Source organism: Terrapene carolina, unplaced genomic scaffold (assembly GCF_002925995.2).
Source record: "Terrapene carolina triunguis isolate 2854851 unplaced genomic scaffold, T_m_triunguis-2.0 Scaffold85, whole genome shotgun sequence".
NCBI classification, from domain to species: domain Eukaryota; kingdom Metazoa; phylum Chordata; order Testudines; family Emydidae; genus Terrapene; species Terrapene triunguis.
Genome location: NW_020664436.1, coordinates 49950898 through 49972463, shown reverse-complemented (window position 1 = coordinate 49972463; position 21566 = coordinate 49950898). Strand labels below are relative to the sequence as shown.

The window sequence follows — 21566 nt, the reverse complement described above, 5'->3', positions numbered from 1 at the left end:
GGGGGGGGGGGGGGGGCGGCGGGGGGGGGGGGGGGGGGGGGGGCCGGCCTTTTGGGGGGGGCAAACCTTTAAATTGTGTCTCTTCCCCCCCCCCCATCAGCAGGCACCAGTCATCTCTGGCAGAATCCCCGAGTCCCACCACCCCACTGCAGGGCAGAAGCCCCAAATTCCCCCTCCCCAATCTGGTAGGTGGAGAATGGGAGGTGTGAGGGGAGCACCGCGAGCCTCACTAACTGTAAAAAAGCCATATACGGCTTGCGAGCCACGGTTTGGCCATCCCTGCCATAGTACATAAAAATATCAACACTGCAAAAAAATTATGAATAGCATAAAATATACATGTTGTCTGCAATTTGTAGTAGCCACTGCACTTTAAAAAGTTCCTTCTGTAAGAAATTTGTGTCTGGATTCCTCATTCAAAAACTGCTAATATTATCAATATACTTGAAGATAAACAGACAGTCTAAAGAAATTTCTAATAATCCACAACTAAATTAATTTCCCCATTATAATAAGCATATTATAACCACTAGTTGTTTCTGCCAAGTTGATTATGATGAAATCAGTATCTGGGATAGCAACTCTCCTTAGCTGTTTGTAGAGGACAAAGTCTATTACATGGAAATGATAGATTATTAGGTTTGTGATGTTTAGAGTACACATGCAAAGAGAATTTTAGTGGTGCAAAGTGGATCAAAAAAGTACTTCTTGTACCAATCAGAAATGCTGGCCAGAGAGTATTCTCAGACCTTGTTCTGTTCTTATTCTCTTGGCAGTGTGGTTTAGTTCACAGAATGCACAGGTTCTCAACAGTACCTTTTCCTTTACATTATTTATAAATAAACCAGTAGCCTCATCTTCCCTAGGAAAAATCTCTCCCAGTTTCTCTCTCTGAGAGAGAGAGAGAGAGAGAGAGATTGATTGATTGATTGTATTTCCATGCACATTATATTTCCACAAAAATGCACACTGCTGTTCTAATAAAGGTCCATTGATGTAGCAGAGCTAGTTATACACCTTTTTCTGGAATGAAGACTAAACGAACTTCATTAATAAAGAAATTAACCTCACTTAAAAGCTATGGCAAGGGCACATGTTTGCTTTATCAGTTAAGATGAGCATGTTTAAGGAAATATTAAAACGAGACCATCACCAGAAAGTGAACTGCAGAGCAAGCATGAAATGGAGTTTTACACAAATTTCTTTGCTGAATGTGCCCTCATGAAGTACAGGGGGCATCAGCACAGAAATAAGTTTTAACTAACTTTTAAAAAATATATATATTCCCTCTCTTTGAATCAATCCTCTTGGAACTTCCTGATTCTCTGAAGCTATCCTGGACAGTGACATCATAAATATTAGAAGTCGAGCACTTCATTTTATTTGTGATGGAACTGAATGATGCTTTTTGGGGTATCTTCAGTGAACCAAAATGTACTAAGAGCATTTGATAGAAATTTTTTTAGCGGATTAGTTAAAACTTACTTCTGTGCTCAGTGTTCTCAATAGCTTACTTAGTAAGAGAAATCCGTATTTAACTTGATTTTAATTTTTGCTCTGAAGTTCATCTGTAAGTAATAATGATGAAGGAGCAGGGTAATTTCCTGGGGATTAATAACAGGCTGGGATGAGTTGATGGCTCAGGGCACAGTCATGGGCCATTAACAGCAGATGATCATTAATCTCCAGGAAATGCCCTGCACTCAGAAAATGCAGTTATTGCTATAATTGGGCAAAATTGGAAAACAATGGGCATACAGATTTTTTTTTTTTTTTTTTAAAAAGGGTGGTACAGTTACAATTAGCACAAAGAGAACTACCCTGAATACCCTGGTGTATTAACCACTCATGTTGCTTAAAATATCTGCCAATATTCCAATTCAGCTTACAATTTATTACTTAGCATGAGACTGAAAATTTTTCACATCTGCTCTAGTAGAGCCTTACTTTCTCAACTATCAGCACTGTAACCACTAGCTGCATTTCCAGTTTCCTACCTGCTACACAGAATTTCATGATATTAAGTACTAATTTTACCAGTTTTTGCTGTTAAAGACATGATGTCCCTGGAAAAGACCCACATTGGCTAACTGTTCACCTTTCCCTCCTCCCCCGCAAAGCTATCCCCATGGAACTGTATACTGCAGCCTAATTAAAAATGAGAATTCTTCAGTTAAAGCATCTTTGAAAAATAGTCGTGCGAAACTGGTATTCTCCCTTACCTTCAATAACCTTTATTTGAAATAAAGGATATTGAAGGTATGTTTATAGGAGAGGGCTAAGAAAACCTGTCTGAACTTAAAACGTTCAACAGGTGCAACAGTATGTTACCAATGAATTAAAATCCCATAACGTGGTCACGAAATATTTCTACAATCTATAAACAGTGCAACTACTTCTTCCCTATAATACATCAGAGAATGACCTGCTTCTTTTCCATCGTAATACATCACAACCCTGTTTTAAACATGCCTGTGACATTCTCCTTAGTTTTGAATAGTTTTCAAGCTACCTCAGAAAGACATTACCATATTCTGTGTGTTATTTTCTGTCCCTCAGTGGAATAGCAAAGAGTTGTTTTGTGGTTGGTGGAGAACTTTTTAACAACAACGTCCCACTTCTGCAAACACTTACACATGTGCTTAACTTTACTCATGCTAGTAGATCACTGAAACGGGGGACCTAACAATTTAACATTAGAAAACAAGTTAACTATAACCAGCACAATTTCTTGATGAATAATAACTTCACAATAAAAGAGTTAACTGTGTCTTCTTTCTTTCTTTAAAACACAAAATAAAGCAAATGAGTGACTTGATTTTTTCAAACTGTGTCATATATTCAGTCTACCAGATTTTTTTTAAAATGGGTAATATGCTCTACATTGGAAAATAAATACAATGGTACAGAATTCCTTTTTTGTAGCAGGGGCAGTATATAGCAACTCTAGCAACATACACCAGGCTATCGTGTTTGCTGCATTGGGTCCTCATACTATAGTGGACTATGATGTGCTGCTTGCTGCCCTATGGGCGTTTTCTTTGTTGCACTGGTAAAGATACTAGAGATAGATTAAGATAAAGAGAGAGGGAGAGAAAAAGAAAGGCATACCGAGAACTTCTATGCTTTTGTAGGAGCCATTCTAGCTCACTCTATACAAACCTGGAGTGCTTCTGGAGAAACGTAAATAAATAAAAGAATTTTTGAAAGGAACAGCTGTGATAAAACATTAGGCGTTCACCCTTTTAGGTTTACCTGAATCTCCAGACAAGGCAGCTGTGCTTTTACTTCTGGCCAGGAATGAATGTGTGGGCATCAGCAGTCTGCTAACAATGCTCTTCTCCAATGCACTGAGATTTAGACGGCGAGCTGAATATGCACCACAGAAGCAAGAGGTTAGATCAGACTCTTTCTGCAAATCACCATACATTGCAGAAGACGCCTCAAAATACTGCACCCAGCCATAGAGGGGCATCTTCAAATTATGATTCAGATATTAAGAGCACATAGGTCACTTGTATATTTTAGTCATAACCCACTTTACTGCTTCTATCTGTAAATTTTAAACATTTACTCTCTTTGCACTTCTTTTTCGTTATTTTGCTGACATAATATGCTAAACTGCTACCAAGTCCTAATATTTTGTTCCTATCCCCAACTACAGTACATAGATTTTAACTCGTGTTTTTTGTTCCCATACTTTTCTAGACACGAGCAATTACATATACATTAAAAAAAAGAGGGAAGCCTGTCAATCATATTAGAAAAAATGTGTCGTTTGCTAGCTAGAACAGAGAGAATACCGTCATAATCCTTACAAAAGGATTTTCTGGTTAGGCCCCTAGCATTTCTCAAAAATCTCTTTGGTCCACTCTCAAATGGGACCACGTTTCCCTTAATCATGTATACAGAGACCAGATACTACAGTGATGGGCATATCAGAAGTTATTACATATACACTGGAGACTACTGATCAATAAATCATAATCATCTTAACACTGCAAGTAATGTCAGGTTTTATTGCATCTAAAACATCCATTCACCATAATTTGGTTTTAGGGGTAGCAAGCAAGATTGCAACTTGAATTCATTAGGCCTGGTCTCTAAAATGGTACCCAATTGCCAGACTTACACTGGAGACTGAGGTATTTTTTTAAATGTAGAGGGTCAACATTATTAATTAAAACCCTGAACTACTCTTAATCCACTTTGCTCTGGGTCCCATGAAAAGAGGGGCTGATCTTAATAATAAGTATTATCCTACGAGAGTTTAATTTCCTCAGCTGCCCTCAAGCACTGATTTTTTGTACCCAAAGCTGCTCTCCTGAATTCTGCTAACACAAAAGTGGCACCACTATAGAAATATAGGTCTCACAAAAGCAGCAGGCTGTTTGCATAAGTGCCCTTACATAATGAACTACTGCAAAAGCTCTTTTCGATTAATGGAACTGTTTCGAGGCTTGCACAGATTACACAAAGTACAAAATACTCTAAAAGGTCTCCATTAACGTACACTAGTTATCATTAAGCTTGCATCTCGACAATGAGGAATAAACCATAGAACATAATTATTAAACTGAAGGGCAGAAAATCATTTTGTTTCCCCTCTGAGCCTGTATGTTCTGTGTGTCCATTATTTTAGCTACTATGCAAGACCAGGGATTTGTTCACTGTCTCTTAATCTTTAGAAATTGAGTTTGATTAATTGCATGCTAGCAAAGTATAAGTTTGAGGGAGTTTAAAAGTTGAGGCTAACGAAATATTGTCACCATAATTAAATCTGAGCAAAATCCCACAGACTATTATGTCAACGCAAAGGGCACTCACGTGGTCAGAAGAACAAGTACTAGACACAAAATCGGGACCTACTCCTGATGAGCACTTATTTTCAAGTATAGTACTTACTACTACCATGTGTAGTCCTGTTGATCTCAACAGGGCTAAACACACAAACATTACACTCAGTGGTAAGCTTTTGTAGGATTGGGACCTAGGAATCCACAGTGAAAAGCGCACACACACACTGTAACAAAGTGGTCTGCCCCTTTATAGGCCAGGGTGTCTGGGACTAGCCAGCCCTGTTTCATTATCAGACCCATCCGAGAAGGGCTCAGGTGTTCCCAATAAAAAGGCTGAGAAGATTCAGTTGATGGGGCTGTGGGAAGGAGGTTGGCTCCTGTAGGGTAGCACTGGAGCAGAGTAAAAGGCCTCTGGATCCTGACAGCCTGCTTTGGTAGGGAGTTTTGTGATACTTTGTTGACTTTGGTTTGAATTAACAAAAACTGTGTCCTGCAGGAAGGGCTTGAAAGATTTGCAGCAGAGCATCAGTCCTCCCTGGGCTGGGGAGACAGGCCAGCACGCTTGCACATGGTGGAGATGCTGGGGAGGGGATGGGCCCATGGAACTGAGACAGTGGCTAGCCTGAGCCCAGACCAGGTAAGGCAGCCCTGCTACATACATATTGACAAATAAAAACACATAACATGCCCACTCACTCATGAGGCCATGTTGTAATCAAAGTCTTTTGAGTATGTGGAGACCCACAGATTTATTCTCCCATCACTGCATTGGGCAGCTGCATATAGAACTCTCTCATCCCTTAATCAATCAGAGAATACAGACTCCCCTCCCCCAAATGCATTTCAGAACACGTTTCTGCACAAAGGAACCAAATATTTGTGTTTACCACCATAATTATAAGTCAAATAAACACTGGCTGTACCACCATAGGAAAAAAAACAAACCAAAAACAAAAACCAGTAGTTCCAGCCATTTACAGGGTAATTAGCAACAATGAACCGGCTTGGAAGGCAAGCAACAACGATGAACTTTCAACACCATAACAAGCAGAAAGGAAGAATATTTGCAATCTACCGCCATGCTACCCCTTAATTAACATCTTTGTGATGAAGTTTTAAGAGAGGAGTAATTTTAACCTGATCACAAGTAGGGACTAGGAAGAAGTGAACCAACCATTTTTGGCAGTGCTTTGCAGAGTTTCTCTAGATCAGTGGTTCCCAAACTTGTTCCGCTGCTTGTGCAGGGAAAGCCCCTGGTGGGCCGGGTCGGTTTGTTTACCTGCCGCGTCCGCAGGTTCGGCCGATCGCTGCTGGAAGCAGCAGCCAATACGTCCCTCAGCCCACGCCGCTTCCAGCAGCTCCCATTGGTCTGGAGCAGCGAACTGCGGCCACTGGGAGCCGCGATCGGCCGAACCTGCGGATGCGGCAGGTAAATAAACCAGCCCAGCCTGCCAGGGGCTTTCCCTGCACAAGCGGCAGAACAAGTTTGGGAACCACTGCTCTAGATAAATTAAGTCTCAAGATCCCATTTAACATAAACTGAGCTTCTGACAGCATTAAAAAAGGCTGAGCAAACTAGATTGGCACTTTTTTCTATTTAAATAGTGTGAATATTTAAAAATTGGACCTTGGTTCTGAAACCTCCTCCAAATCTCTCTGATGGGTGTAAACCAGAAACCTGCACTAAAACTCTCCGGAACTTTGCAGCCTAGGTTAATCTCATATTGAAATTATTTATATTCATAGCTTCTAAGAAAGCCATTAGGGTAAAAAGTTTAGCTGGAGCGGCCAACTAAACTGTGGCCTCTGGGCCTAATGTGGCTCATGGAGCTGCAAAAAGAGGCCTGCAGCCACCTTCTTCTTTAATGCAGAGATGTGGTCCTGGATACTACAGGTCCCAGCATGCAGTACAATACCGCGGGGGCATGGATCAGCGTTCACATCGCAGTGTACTCCTGATCAGTACCCGGGCCAAGCTGGGGAAGCTAATGATCCAACCAGCGGACCAAATTCAGTTATGAATCCTGGTCACACGTCACGTGAGGCACCTTGCGCATACACTAAGAAGGCATTTTAACTGTTCAGACCTGTAATCTACACAGGTTGCACCTCCAAATTAGAAGAGAGGGTAGATGTAATCAACTCAATTTTATGCAAAACCAGATGTGGTCTTTGGTCTCCTGGCAAGTTGCCAATGCGTCCTCGGGGGGGAGGGAGTGTCAAAGGTTAGCCACCTCTTGCGTAAAGCATAAGCAACTTTTTATTTCAAGACTTTCAAAACAATTATTTGGGGGGCAAAGAAAACAAGAAGAGAGGCCTCTTCATGGGTGTATCCAAGATGAAGTTCGGAAGCATAAACCTTTCCAATTCTTCCACTTCTTTTATTGAAAAACTGATGACCTGTACTGCCAACCCCAAACGTTCAAAAAAGCAGACGTCAGGCCCCACAGCATCATGAGATTTTTTTACATCTCATGATTTTTAAGACAAATACATGTTCAGAGTGGATCAAAATCTATTAAAAAAAATTAAAGCATGGGATTTTTAATTTTAAATCAGATGTTTTGATTAAATGATTTTTTAATTTTATTTAAATTATGTTTTTCATTTAAAAAATAAACCCGTTTAAAATGAAATCTGAACTTGATAAAAAATATGTTAAGGCCTAAACTTATAATCTTTTAAATCATTTAAATCAAATATAAATATGCTGAATCTGTGAGTCTCTATCAAAAACTTTGAGTTAAAGTCTGCTTTTCTACATACAAAATCTGAATCAGGGAGAAAACATCTAATTATTGAGATTAAGCTGTATAAATATAGCACAATAGGTCACCCTAAGTGACTTGGGAGACTGTTTTCTCATTTTCAAGAGAGTCAGGCAAGTTGGAACTTAAGCTCCAGTCACTTTCACTTAGGCACATTTGAAAATTTTCCCAGGCTGACCTGAAACAATTAGTTAATCCCTCAGTTTAATAAATCATTTAGTTGTAAATATGAAACATGTTTTGATTAGAGAAGTTTATGTATCCAAAACATGTAAGGTTATTTTAATAAAAAAAAATGTGATATGCTGTTTTGTGTGTTTAATGTAATTCCAGTTAATATCCTAATGCAGCTTGACACAAATCATGTGCAAAAATTAATTATACAGTAAATTTATCATTCACCATTTTCTAACATACCAAGAATGTACAATTAATAAGAATCAAACTATTAAGCTACATAATTGCTTAAATAAATGTATACAGTTCTAGTGTACCCTCCTAGGTAGCAAAAAAGATGCAATTTTTTTAAGCATCTCTGGTATCAAATTTAGTTTAAAGACTCTGTTACTTGTAAATCAATGTTTTAATGGTTATATCAACCAATGAGAATGCACCTTTCTTTAGAAAATAACTGAAGTGCAAATGGAAAAGTTGATTAAAATTAATTACTTAAATTGAGGTTTTCCACTTGGTGGTTTTAAATCACCTTGATTTAAACGAATCCACCCTATAAATGTTAGGTTCTTTTTATTTTGAAGAAAAACAATTTCAGAGAGGATGGCCTTGCAAAGCAAAGAATGTGTAACTTCCACAGAACCTAAAATAACATCCAGTTAATGATGTTTTCCTTGAAGAACACTATCTAATTTTCTTAAATGTCTCTTGCATCGACTCCCTTGTTTGAATTATGTTAATTATTCATGTTTAGTTGCAGGGATTTAAACAGCTGAACCTTTATAACAAACAAAAAAGTACAGTTTGAAACCCATTTTAGCTGCCTGACTAGTTTTAAAACTGTAATAAAAAGCTGCACAATAATGCTGAACTTGAAAGGGAATGAATAAATTATTTAAAAAAGACTTATGGGCAAAGTTAAATGTTCATTAATGAAAACCTTTTTCTTAGTATGAACTGAAAAGTCCCCTGTTCTTCAACCATTTAAAAGATACTACGTAACAGAAGTCATGTCCTTGGTGGCAGATATAAGCCACCTACGATAAGCTCATCATACTACAGTTCCAGGCATCATGCTTAGGATAAGGGCAAAATCTGCCTGGGTGCACTGAGGAAGATGATGAAGGAGCCTCTTCTTTCTCTTGCACAGCACAGTTCTTTTAAGAGCCTTTCTTAAGAGCTAACTGGAGAGGCCACTCCGTGACTCTAAAGTTAGGGGCTCAGCTAGGTTAGGGTGGAGCCAATGCCCTGCGTACCTGCTAGCAGGCACTAGTGGAACATTCACTAACTTTTTTCAAAATCAAATTTAAAGAGACTTATAGAGGACGCCAGTGTTGCCCTGTCCTCTGAGCACATCCGTAAGTGTTGGCGAAGGCATAAGGGCTAAGCCCTATTTTAATGAAAACTGCTACTGCTCTTTTAGTGTTCAGGCAGAGCAAACACTGCCTCACTGTTTAGGGTTTTAGCTAGAAGACCCTATGCAATAAACTGCATGGGATGGTACTTATTAGACTAGCTTGATAGGATGAAAGGCTTTGTCAGCCCTGAAGAGATTTGAATCTGTGATTCCAAGGAGTCTAGTATTCACACCTGAGCCCTGAAGCACTACACCTTCTTGCCTGGAGGATTTATTAGGTGAAATGTCTCCACACTGGGGTAATGTACTCAGGGCCGGCTTTAAGCACCGCGGGGCCCGATTCAAAGGAGACGCTGCCGAAGTCCCGCCGCTGTCTTCGGCGGCAGCTCAATCGCTGCTGCGGAGGAAGGACCCTCCACCGAAATGCCGCCGAAGACAGCGGCAACGATTGAGCTGCCGCCGCCGACAGTGCCAGGACTTCGGCGGCAGCTCAATCGGCTGCCGGTGCCTTCGGCGGCACTTCGGCGGAGGGACCTTCCTCCGCGGCAGTGATTGAGCTGCTGCCGAAGACAGCGGCAAGACTTCGGTGGCAGCTCCTTCGGGACGTTGCGGGGCCCTTTTAGGGGCACGGGGCCCGATTCCGGGGAATCGGCTGAATCGCCCTAAAGCTGGCCCTGAATGTACTGTATATTATAGGGCACGCACCACACAAACACATTTATAAAAAGCACCTGCTGATCACAGGTTCATTGAGAAATAGATATGAGGCCTAAAAACCATGTGCCTTAAGAAAATCCTGAAGTAACAGTAATACTTGGCACTTGTACTGGTTCCGAATGGAAAGTCAACATTTACCAGCAGCTTGCCAACAACACACAGTGGTATCAGAGATACAGCAGTATTGCCTTATACTTAGCACAGGAAAGTCATATCTGAGATAACACCAGGTGGGAGCTGTTGGTAAATGCTGTGGGGAGCGGGTTATGGCAACTACTATGTACAGTTCTTCGTATTCTCAAAGGACTGTACAAACCTCAATCAGAAGTCTGGATAGTCCTGTGAAAACTCACTTTTTGAAGAGTCTTGTTTCCTTTATTTTAATAATTTATTAATGAGGATAATATAGCTTAGTCCTAACTTTTGCAAAAGTACTACATCTCTGCACAGTCCTGTAGCCTCGTTATCCAGCCTGTCAGTGGCACTATATATAAAATCACCACTGAAAAGAATGGATTAGCCTTTTCAATCTTTTTAAAACATTAAGACCGAGTCAAAAAGTAGATAGATGATTGAAATGAATATGCTCTATTATCCACAAACCCATACAATCGGTTGTGACCACAGGCGCAGTGGGCAATATTCCACAGAATCATCATGCACATTCCACTACTGCCACTGTTTTGTCATAACCCCTCAACAACACCCTACAAAACAGAGCCATCACTTGTAAAGAACGGCAACAGTAAATGCAAAAAATCTGAAAGGATAATGAAATTAATACTGACCGGGTTTCAACAGCTGTTGGAAGAAACTATTGTTCTGGAGTTACATAATTTCCTAAAACTATGACATACTTCCCCCCAAATCAGCAACCTCAGCAATTATTTTAACCAACAGGAAAGAGTTTACTGCTATTGCCCTCAAATCTTATCAATATGGTGTATAGTATTAAACATATAGAAACAAACAGACGTTATATACAGAATCATGCGTACAAATATGCACTCATTGCAGGACATTTTGTTAAAGAGATAAAGATAATGAGGCTTTCCAATCAGTTTCACGATATAACTAAAACTGTATTCTTTAAAATATCTATATATTTTATATATATTTTCTGCGCTCATATACAACAATTCAAATTTGGGATGAAATGCAGGACGTCCCTTCTGTCCTTTGCTGGGAAAGGGAAATGATCCCTTATAGAACATTTTGTCAAAAAGCTTGGTCCATTTCTTTTCACATGAAGTTATCAAAATAACTTATTTTATAAAACTCATTTAAGATGAACTTTGTCTTATAAATTCTCACAATTTAATATTGCATGTTGTGCTGTTGATTAAAAGTCTGATTGTTAATCTTGTTTGCAGATCTGAAAATATCAAGGCATTTCTTCCAACAGAGCAACCTTCTAAAGCTAAAGGAACATAGAAAATCAATAAACAGACATTGTATGAGTCATATCTAACTGCTTAGTTAAATTTAAAATAAATCAGCAACATGAATGTACTAACTACTCAAAAGCTTTGTGAAACATGTTTCCAGAAGTTCAAGAATTGGAACCAAAGTACAAATGAAAAGCAAAAAGGGCAGCATGACTCAACGTAAATAAATGTATAAAAATAAAATGGTTACATGCACTATGGAGAGATGTGTTGTTTCTGTAGCTGCCACTCATTTACTAAAAACCTGACAGAAGCACTGCTTTTATCACTTGCTAAATGAAATCGTTCAGGCAAGTTCTGATCTTTTAAAAATATAGTTCTTCTTGCAAAGAGAATGTTCATTTACTTCTTTCAACCATTTGAAGTCTTTTCATTCCTCTTTAAATAGAGTGCAGAAAATGACTACAAATGCTTACTGTATCTGCAGAGATTGTTAAAAACAATGAATCAATAAAGAGCACTTTTCTCTCTCTCTCTTTCTTTCTTTCTTTCAACTGTACCTCTGTCTGGAGAATTTAGTAATGTTGCAGATGAGGAGGAGAGCCGCTTGTTAATGACTGGATCAACATGTTTCGAGAGGTTCATTGTTGAAACAGACCGCCTGTCTGGATCTAAAACAAATGGAGATAATGCTAATTGACAGCCCACATGCAATAATGCAACTTCCTAGCACACTAACGGGAGGAGAATATAGGACTAGAGAATTTCTGCTCTATCACTAAAACTTTAAAAATAGAAAGGACTTCTCAGTGGACATTTTACAGATGACTTAAAGACTTGGCACAAGATTACTTAATTTAAATTGCAGGTAAATAAACTGATATCCTGGATGTTTTTCAATCAATCAAGCTGTGATCCAAGGTTTCAAATGGAAGATCTGAATGGGCAGCTAATAAACAAGATGAGATTTTAATGTTCACTTCACTGCACTTGCAGATAGGTTTTGCTCTAGGCTCAGATGAAATGGAAAATTACAGGGAATCTGTATCATATTTAATGCTCTGGTCCATCTTTTCAAGACCATGTTATAAAGCAAGAAAGTCCTTAGCATCACTTGAATCACAGATGATATTCAGCAGGGTACTGTTGTGAACCAGGAGATCAATATCCAGAACATATAAAAATAGAAGATAAAGTAAAGGAGGAAGAAAGCTAGCACACAAGACAAATGAGGGTGGGCACAAGAGGAATTCAAAGATAAGGCTAAAAGCCAAAGGGTTCTGTATAGGTAGTATACTCCATATCAGAGAAAGTGATTTTTCCACCTACACTGTTCAAAGACCAAGCTAGTCAGTCCTAAACTGCATGTGATTTAATAGACAAAGAAAATAAATGTTATGTAGAAGACTAAAAAATATTTGTAATACACATGCTTCGTATATGACACCAAAGGGCTTTATTTTGCCTTTCTTTATGCTTTGTGGCTTTCAGAATGCAGCATCACCCTCCTGTTCAAGTGATGCAAAATCAGCATTCCCATCCTGCTAAGAATGTGATAGATATTTCAAGAGTACTGAAAAAGTGATTGTACACAATCCAAAGAGGTCGGCAATAGCAGAAGAAAATGAGCACCCCCGGGCAGATTAGAAACTCGGTGCCTATGAGTTCATCATTAGGCTGCAAAGCACTTAGACCCAGATTTTAAAGGTATTTAGGCACTGTTGCACTCAGTGTTCCAATACCTAACCAATTCAGGAGCCTAGGTCTCATTTTCAAAAGGGATTTAGGCACTTAGGAACCAAAATCCCATTGACAGTCAATGAAGTGTTGTTGTAGCCATGTCAGTTCCAGGATACTAGAGACACAAGGTGGGGGAGGTAATATCTTTTATTGGGCCAACTTCTGTTGGTGAGAGAGAAGCTTTCGAGCTACAGGGACCTGAAGAAGAGCTCTGTGTAGCTCGACAGCTTGTTTCTCTCACCAACAGAAATTGCTCCAATAAAAGATATTACCTCACTCGCCCTAAATCCCTTCTGAAAATGAGACTTAGGCTCCAAAGTCAGCTAGGTGTTGCAATGCGGAATGTAGTAATGCCTAAATACCTTTAAAAATCTAGGCCTTAGTACATAATGATTTCCAATCGAAGTCAATGAGAGTTTAACAGGTCCTTAATTGCTTTGCTGAATCAAGGTCTATGTGTCTAAATAACCTTGACAATACTTAAGAGGACATTTTCTCAGAGATTATCTACGCTTGAGTAATGCTTTCATTATACTGAGTACATCAACATTCGATATGCATGTTACCACTCACATATGTAAACATAGTTGTTGTGGACAAACTGGTTTTGCATGAAAATCTCCACTAACCATTAATGTAGGAGTTCCTCATACCAGTGGTGGAGTATAGAGGACAGGCCTTGGGGATGAAAGGGAAAAGGATTTTTTTTAATTTGATTTTTCATCCACTGCCACAGAGCAATTGGTTTTATCTTTTGCTTTATATAATCTCAGCAGGTTTCAAAGAGGGCCTGGATGTTCACATGGATAACAAAAATATCCAGAGTTAGAATCGTTAGTGCTAACTGAAAGATTATTGGAAAGGATAAAACCTCACGTTTCAGAGTTTAAGACACTCTAACCACTGGGAATAGGATGAAACCTTCATGGGGGGCAGATTACCCCACATCTGCCTACTGTGGGGTTTCTTGCACCTTCCTCCAAAGCATTTGTTGCTAGTCAGTATTGGAGACAGGATACTGGACTTAATGGGCATTGAGTCTGATCTAGTATGGCAATTCCTATGTTCCTTGGCAGCTCTCCAATAGCAATCTCTATGCATGGGTGCAGTGGAGAACTAAGACCTAATATCTTGTTCTAGTCATGTGAGAACACAGTATATGCCGTTACACCAACAGCGTACACATGTAGCTGCCACAGAGGATGTGTAAAGAAAGCATAAGAAGCATTTTGGAGATGAGAAACAACAGCAGAAAGAGCATCTACTCGAGAAAGTCGCTCTTAAATCAGTCCTGCCATCCAGCCCTCATAAATCCATGCAGTCCATGAAGACTATTCTTCAATGGATGCCATTCAATTGGAAGAATTCTGTGTGAATGTCAGTTGCATACAAAACCTGTCAATATAGAATAGGCCAATCACCATTTGTTGGCTAGAGTTGTGGTAACATGTTTAAAAACATTATTTGAGCAAAAATTGCAGCCAATGCAACTGACTTGCTGCTGAGAAGAGATGCAGAATAAATATAAATAAATATCTGTCACATATGGTATGCAAAAGGTAAAACAAAGCCAAAATAGCACCCAAAATATGTACTCAAATTAGATCTCATTGAATTCCAGAAGATCATTTTTAAATGGTTAATATTCTTTGTAAAATTTAACCCAAACCAACATGATACAATATACTGTACACTGTATATAGTAGTTTAGTGAATTGTGCCAAATCCTTTAAGTCAGCTAGTAATACTTCTCTGTACTTAAAAAAAACCCACTGGGGGCTAACAACTGTTCTAGTCTATGTAGTATGATGTTAAGCATGCACTGTCTCTAAGTGATGTTGGTTTAGAGGTCATCAAGTAGTTACTAGTCCTATTTCTTGAGGAGCTAGCTACACGTGGAGGAATCAACAAACCACAGAGATTTATGTACCGGGTTTTCTAGCACCACCCAGAGATCTGAAGTGGTGCTCCAGGCCTGCTAAATCGAGAAAGGTGAATGATGATTCAACAAAATAACCTACGGACAGAATGCAAGACAAATGATTTTTCAAAATAAAGAAAAATAAAAAGCAAATGAGTTATACAAAGATAAGCAAAGCGAGAAGAGGAACATTTTATGGAAAAATAACTGTTTACTGAATTTTACAGTACAATAAAATAGATGTAATCTGACTATTTCTTGTCCTTTTTTGGTGACCAGATTGGTAAACACATTATTTCCTTCTAGATAAAAGAATGCAATACTTAAAGTGTATGCATTAAAGGGACAATAGATTTCTAATATATATCCACCATTTTCTGGTGCAAAAATCCATCAAGGACACATCTGAATTCTCTTCTTCAGTTTGAGGCATACCGTAACAGGGTACATACACATTATTAATCAGTAAATGCAGTTTCATTTAGAGAAGACAGTTATGCGATAGATCTTCAACCTATAACTTGTTACACTTTATGTTTTGCCCACTTCCAATTTCTCAATATCCACCAAAGTTTCAGTGTTCCTGTTTTGCCAACTAAGGTACTAAATATAACACAGCAGGTTTCAAAGAACATTTTCCCTTCCTATTTGTATTTTCAGCTTAAAATTAGTATTTTTTTAATTTCTACCAGAAATTCTTAAAATAATTTTCTCTTGCTGTCCTATGGTACCTAACACTTCCAAACAGTAACTTGTATTTGATTAGTGACACAGCGCATGCACACACACATAAGTGCACACAAACACTAGCAAAGCAGCAGAAGTGAGCAGTTTTAGATATAGATGGAGTTACAGGGTTAGTCAATTCCTCAGTGATGTTTAAGCTTTAGCTGAATTTCCCCTTGCTCCCTCTTAGCCAAGCAGAGAGTTAAAAAAACATGCCCATCTTCAAAACAATGCTAGGATCACGAATAAAGAACTTGAACTAATTAACACTGCATTACCTTCTTCTTTATGGGAACAAAGTATATCATACAGACCGGGAGCTTGGATGAGAAACTGGATCTCCCCCTTTACCTGTATTATTAATGCTGCTGCTTCTATGAATGGGTCCTCCCCAGGACCACCTGTTTTGCTTTTGTTTGGGCTTCTGGCTCCTCTCGATTGTACGGCGTACAACAGCTTCATGTCGTTCCTGCAGCACAACAGGAGAATGTATGAATATGTTTGGATGCTGCTGGGTTTTTAAAGAATATTCGCATCACACTGCACACTGACTTCCACCTGGACAAAATGTACTGGTCATCTTGGAGTCAAATGCAAATTGATAGGCAATGCTTCGTGAGAATTCCACTCAAAGAACTGAGCTAACGTCAAAGCAGGGCTTTATGGTAATTACAAAAATGTAACTGTGAAAATAGGAGGCCTGCTTGAGACCAGTAACAATGCGCATATTATTTGCATAACAGTAGCTCCTAACTGAAACTGGTGCCCTCTTGTGCTAGGCACTGTACATGAGACAGTCCCTGTTCTGAATTTCTTACAATCTAAGTGGATGTCTATGCTGCAACCGGAGCTTTGATTGCCGCTCAGGTAGGCATACTTCCGCTAGCTGTAGTCTAGATTACGCAGATAAAAATAGCAGTGAAGAGGCAGTGGCATGAACCCCAGTGTTGTCAAGCAACCCAGGGCTTGGGCTCGTTTGTACAGCCTGTGCTGCCACATCTTCTCTGCTATCTTTAGTCATTCTAGCTAGATAAAAGCTAGCCCAGGAACACCCGTATGAGCTGCAATCACACCTCTGATTGCAGTAGACATACTCTACATGGACAAGACAAGCAAAAGGTGGGAGGGAAAGCAGAGAGGTGAGCTCACTTGCCCATGGGTCACACAGCAAGTAGCTACCAGCTCATTCATTATACAGTTAAGGGGAAACAAATTTATTATTAAATCTACACTTACTGTATTCTCTCACTAGGGTGACCAGATGTCCCGATTTTATAGGGACAGTCCCGATTTTTGGGTCTTTTTCTTATATAGGATCCTATTACCCCCCCGACCCCCATCCTGATTTTTCACATTTGCTGTCTGGTCATCCTCTCTCTCACATTCCTGACAGTTTCTGAATTAGGCACTTAGTATTTAACTATGGTTACACTGAATCACTAGCAACCTACTATCAATACTACAGGTACCACAATTCATTTTTCTACAGGGTTTTAAATTTTGATTTTCAGGTCAGTTTTGGCTCTGCTGTGCCTTGCCACAGATGTATTTTAAACACACATATTATTAGACTGGGGAGATCAGTTTTGTAGAGGGACCCATAAAAAGTTGTATCAGTGCAGACACAGCTAAAAAAAAAAAGTTAAGTTAAAAAAGCCTTCCTTTTGCAACGTACCCTACGTTAACCTTGACTCACATTCCAACCCTGTTGCTAATTTTTAAATGACATATTGGTCAATTTGTTGCTATCATCATCTAGTGGAGAGCAAGTTGTCTGAAAGACTCTATGGAATGCCCTCTTACCTTGTCCTCTTCTATTCTCTGCTTTCGTTTTTCCTCTACTGCAGCTCGCCTTTTCTCTTCTTTTAGCCTCTGTTCTTCTAACTTCTTTTTGCGTTCCTCCAGGTGTTTTTCATAATGCTGCCGTGCCCTCTCTTCTTTTTCTAACCAGACTGATTCTCTTGCAGCTAAAAGAAAAGTAAAGTAGACATAAAATGTAAATATACTGTACCGTTTAGAATTGTAACACACAGCCTAGGCTGCTCACGATTGGTTGCACTTACCAACTTGTTTTTTAAAATCATATATATGTCCCAACTGAGCTTTATTAAGTGCTCACAGTACATTTACCTAGGTTGCACACTAACCTGTGTGCTCATACTTCAATTACTGTATAATATCAACATTAGGGTTACCATATTTAAAAATAAAAAAAGAGGACACTCCACAGGCCCTGGCCCCTTTCCCACCCCCGGCCCCGCCCCAACTCCACCCCTTCCCCAAAGTCCCCGCCCTAACTCCCCCTCCTCCCTCCCAGCCACGCGAAAAGGGCTCCCCGCAAACCATGAAGCCGGTAGCGCTCGGGCTTCGGGCAGCCCCCTTGCCTCCGGACCCTGCGCCCCCAGCCGGGCACTTCTCCTCCCCGGCTCCAGCTGCTCTGCTCCTCCCCTGACTCAGACTTCGGCTCTGTTTAAGAGCCAAGCTACCCGAGCCAGTGCTACCGGCTTCGGGCAACCCCCTTGCCTCCGGACCTTGCGCCGCCGGAGCAGAGCAGCTGGAGCCCGGGAGGGGAAGTGCCCGGCCGGCGGCTCGGGGTCCGGAGGCACGGGGGCTGCCCGAAGCCGGTAGCGCTGGCTCGGGCAGCTTGGCTCTTAAACAGAGCCAAAGTCTGAGTCAGGGGAGGAGCAGAGCAGCCGCGGGAGAGGAAGTGCCTGGCCGGTATTTTTCCCGGACATGTTCGGCTTTTTGGCAATTCCCCCCGGACGGGGGTTTGATTGCCGAAAAGCCGGACATGTCCGGGAAAAACCGGACGTATGGTAACCCTAATCAACATCAGAATTGGAAATAATGAAACTAACGTCTCAGAAAATTTGACTTATGCAAATGATTCCATGCCACTTTAAAATTCCTGAACTAATATGTATATTGTGTCCCACAGTTAGAGGCAATCCCTATTACTGTTTCATACACTGGGCCTCACAGCAGGCAAAAAAGCTATGCTCAGCTGCATTAAGTTGCAAAAGTGAAACTGTAAAAGCAACAGGCCTTTGTTTATCTAAAAGCCTCAGATGATAACACTTCACAATAAAGCTAAGTTTGACACAGGTTCCATGCAAAACTACGGATCACTCTAGATGTGAGAAGCAAGTTCATGCAATTTAAACATGTGACGAATGTAGACTGAGTTCTGTGTTTCAATAAATGCTGAAACCAGGCTAATTTGGTGTGGTTTCAGATTTCATTGTTAATATTTCCAACAACTCTACTCATGATTCCCACTAGCAATAAATAATGAAGGTGTGAGATTCAATTCGATAATAATACATGATAATTTTCTGCATCCATTCAATTCTAAAAGAATATTAACCCCAATCACCTGCCCACTGTTTATCTAACTGCAGAATAACAGGAGGGTCAATATAGTACTCCAGTATAATAAAGGTGGTTGGCATCGCAGTCTTAGGACCTCATCTAATTCCAACTGACTTCAGTGGGAGCTGGACTGGCCCTTAATGACCAGATCTATGTCAACAGCTACCTGTTATTCTATGAGGTAACAAATTAGCCACTGGAGAATCAGGAACTAAGGTGACCATGCCTTAACTTGCTACATATCACTGGTCTTAGAAAGTCCTCAACAGCTTGTTTCAGAAGCGTTCACTGAATCGAATGTGCAATGGAGTTGAACTTAACTCTGGACAATCGACTGACTGTTCATATTTGTCCCGTCCAGAATGTAGGCCCAAAATGGGGTCCGCTTTAAACTGTTACAATCTGATAAGAATGGACTTCTCCTACAGCTGTCATGAAAGTTACAGATCCCAAGATTTCCATTTGTTTATTTTTTAAATATCCATGACATTTGACAATTTCAGAACTTTCTGCATATTGATGAGCATGTATGTGTATGTCTGTGTGTACATATGAAGGTAATACTGCAACAAATGTTATTGAGAATTGTCTGGGAGGCTCAAAGAGTAAGAGCTCATTGAGGCAACATAGAGGACCAACCCACTGAGCTGTCAGAAAGAGCTTTAATTTCCCAGGGGGTCAGGAGGTTCTCCTTCTAGGTTAGAAAAGGCAATTTTTAAATGTAATTAAAACTATCTGCACAAAAGTTTGTCCCAGGATGGTAACACAGCACATACCTTATTATTTTTGTTAGTTACAAACATATACCAAAAGAAAAAAATAAAAACTATTTACAAGTTCAAAACAACAGCTGTGTCTTTTGATTGTTATGATAATTCTATTACTTTTGCTCATCATCATCTCCCTGAGAGTTTTCCGAGAACTGCCAGCAACAAATCATGTTTGCATTCTAAACTTTGTGTGTGCGCACACACGTATATTCTCCCTCCCTCTCAAGATCTACAGCTAACGAATATATTGTTTAAGTACATTTCAGTCCTAGAGTCTCCTCTGGATGAAAACAGCTTTTTCCCATTTCAGCTTTTCAAACACTGCAGAGAAAAATGGGTGGCACGTTCTTTTAAATATATCATCTCACTGTATATGCAAAATAGCAGGGACTGTTTTGAATAGGAATGATATTTGCTCAACTGTCACAAGCAATCAGATCATCCTACTGCAAGGATGAGGTCAAAAACATAGCAAGAATAGAAATTGTACAAAGACATTTAGCTGGAATAATTTAATCTACAATAAATTCTACAGCTGTGTGATTAACGTTGATATCAACAGGCTCAAAAAAAATCTAACATTTGTAGATGCAAAATAGCATACAAGACTCAGCAGAATACAGATCTGCAGGACATAAAAATGTATTCTTTTTCTACACTAGCTTGGATCTCTGGGTTGAAAGAAGCAGTTGAATAGCAGAGTAGCAAGAGTGGATAACCCACAGACCAACAAGCTCAATTATCTTTGTTGCAGTCTTGGGACATAACAGAATGTATGCAAAAATAGACCTAGGAATACATTATCTCTTAACTCAACACAGAGGAAACAGTTGCTATTGTAATGAGTACATTTAATCTGGCAATTTTTTGAGATATGTGGGTTTAGCCACCTATATGTAGTTTCTTCATAGGCTTGAGGGTCTCATGAACAGATTCTAACAAGAGTCTAAGACATGAAGCCACATTTTGTCTCTGAGTTTAACTATCTATGGTGTATATATATAGGGCCAATCTCCATAATATCTAAGTGCACATCAATAGGGTGGAGATAAAATCTTTAATTCCTACAAACTGATCTACTTCAAATTATCTTGATAGTGGGACAGCATCTGGGAAAGAAAACCGTCCTGTCATGAGCCTTCCAGTAGGCTAAGACAAGACACTTGTGGGACACAGCGTGTAGGCATTTGTCTAAACTCTTCTGGAAAAACAAAATCTGATTCTGAAGTAGGGAGAAAAAAAAATAATGGAGCAAATATTCCAGCCCCCTTTTTCCTCCCCAAGATGAACAGCAGTCTTTGCTGGTTGACTTCAGCATTGACATTCACTGAGGTCAGCAAAGGACCACCTAAGAGAGAGTTTCTTCTCTTTGTACTGACAAGCTTATTAACAGGCCCTGATGAAGAATGTCTTGTCTGGATACATAAGTGGACAGAGTACTGAATGGCTCATTAGACCCTGAAGCCATATCCACAAGAAGTATTATGGAATAATTAAGATGGTTACCCTGGATTCGCTGACCTTTTACAGATGACTCTTGTGATCACTTATTCCAAGGTCTTTCATGGCTCCCTGTCTTTTTCTCTATCACATTCAATTTCCGTTCCTCATCTTCAAAGCACTGTAGAATTCTGCTTTGGACTACATCTCAGTACTTGTAGCCCACATCTCTGTCAATGCCTACTGCCCCCTCTTCTAAGCCATACTCTGCCACCAACTTCTAGCTTAGCGTGATTTTACTCGAAAATTGATGATGCAAAAACAGCACAGGGTTGGAAGTAGGATGCTGGGGGTGCTAGCCTGAAGTGGTTTCCATCATATACAGGGTTTACAG

The 21566-nt window shown here is 39.8% G+C and overlaps 1 protein-coding gene across 1 annotated transcript in view; it reads right to left on the bottom strand.

Moving 5' to 3' along the window:
- Positions 1-21566, bottom strand: part of MAP7 (microtubule associated protein 7) — a 166885-nt gene that overhangs the window by 34546 nt on the left and 110773 nt on the right. Inside the window, exons 4-8 of the mRNA XM_024207763.2 lie at positions 17394-17557; positions 15942-16059; positions 14874-14960; positions 11764-11874; positions 3256-3369 (exon numbers count right to left, since the gene is read on the bottom strand). Of these exons, the coding sequence (XP_024063531.2) occupies positions 3256-3369; positions 11764-11874; positions 14874-14960; positions 15942-16059; positions 17394-17557 (594 nt within the window). The remainder of the gene's footprint in view (positions 1-3255; positions 3370-11763; positions 11875-14873; positions 14961-15941; positions 16060-17393; positions 17558-21566) is intronic.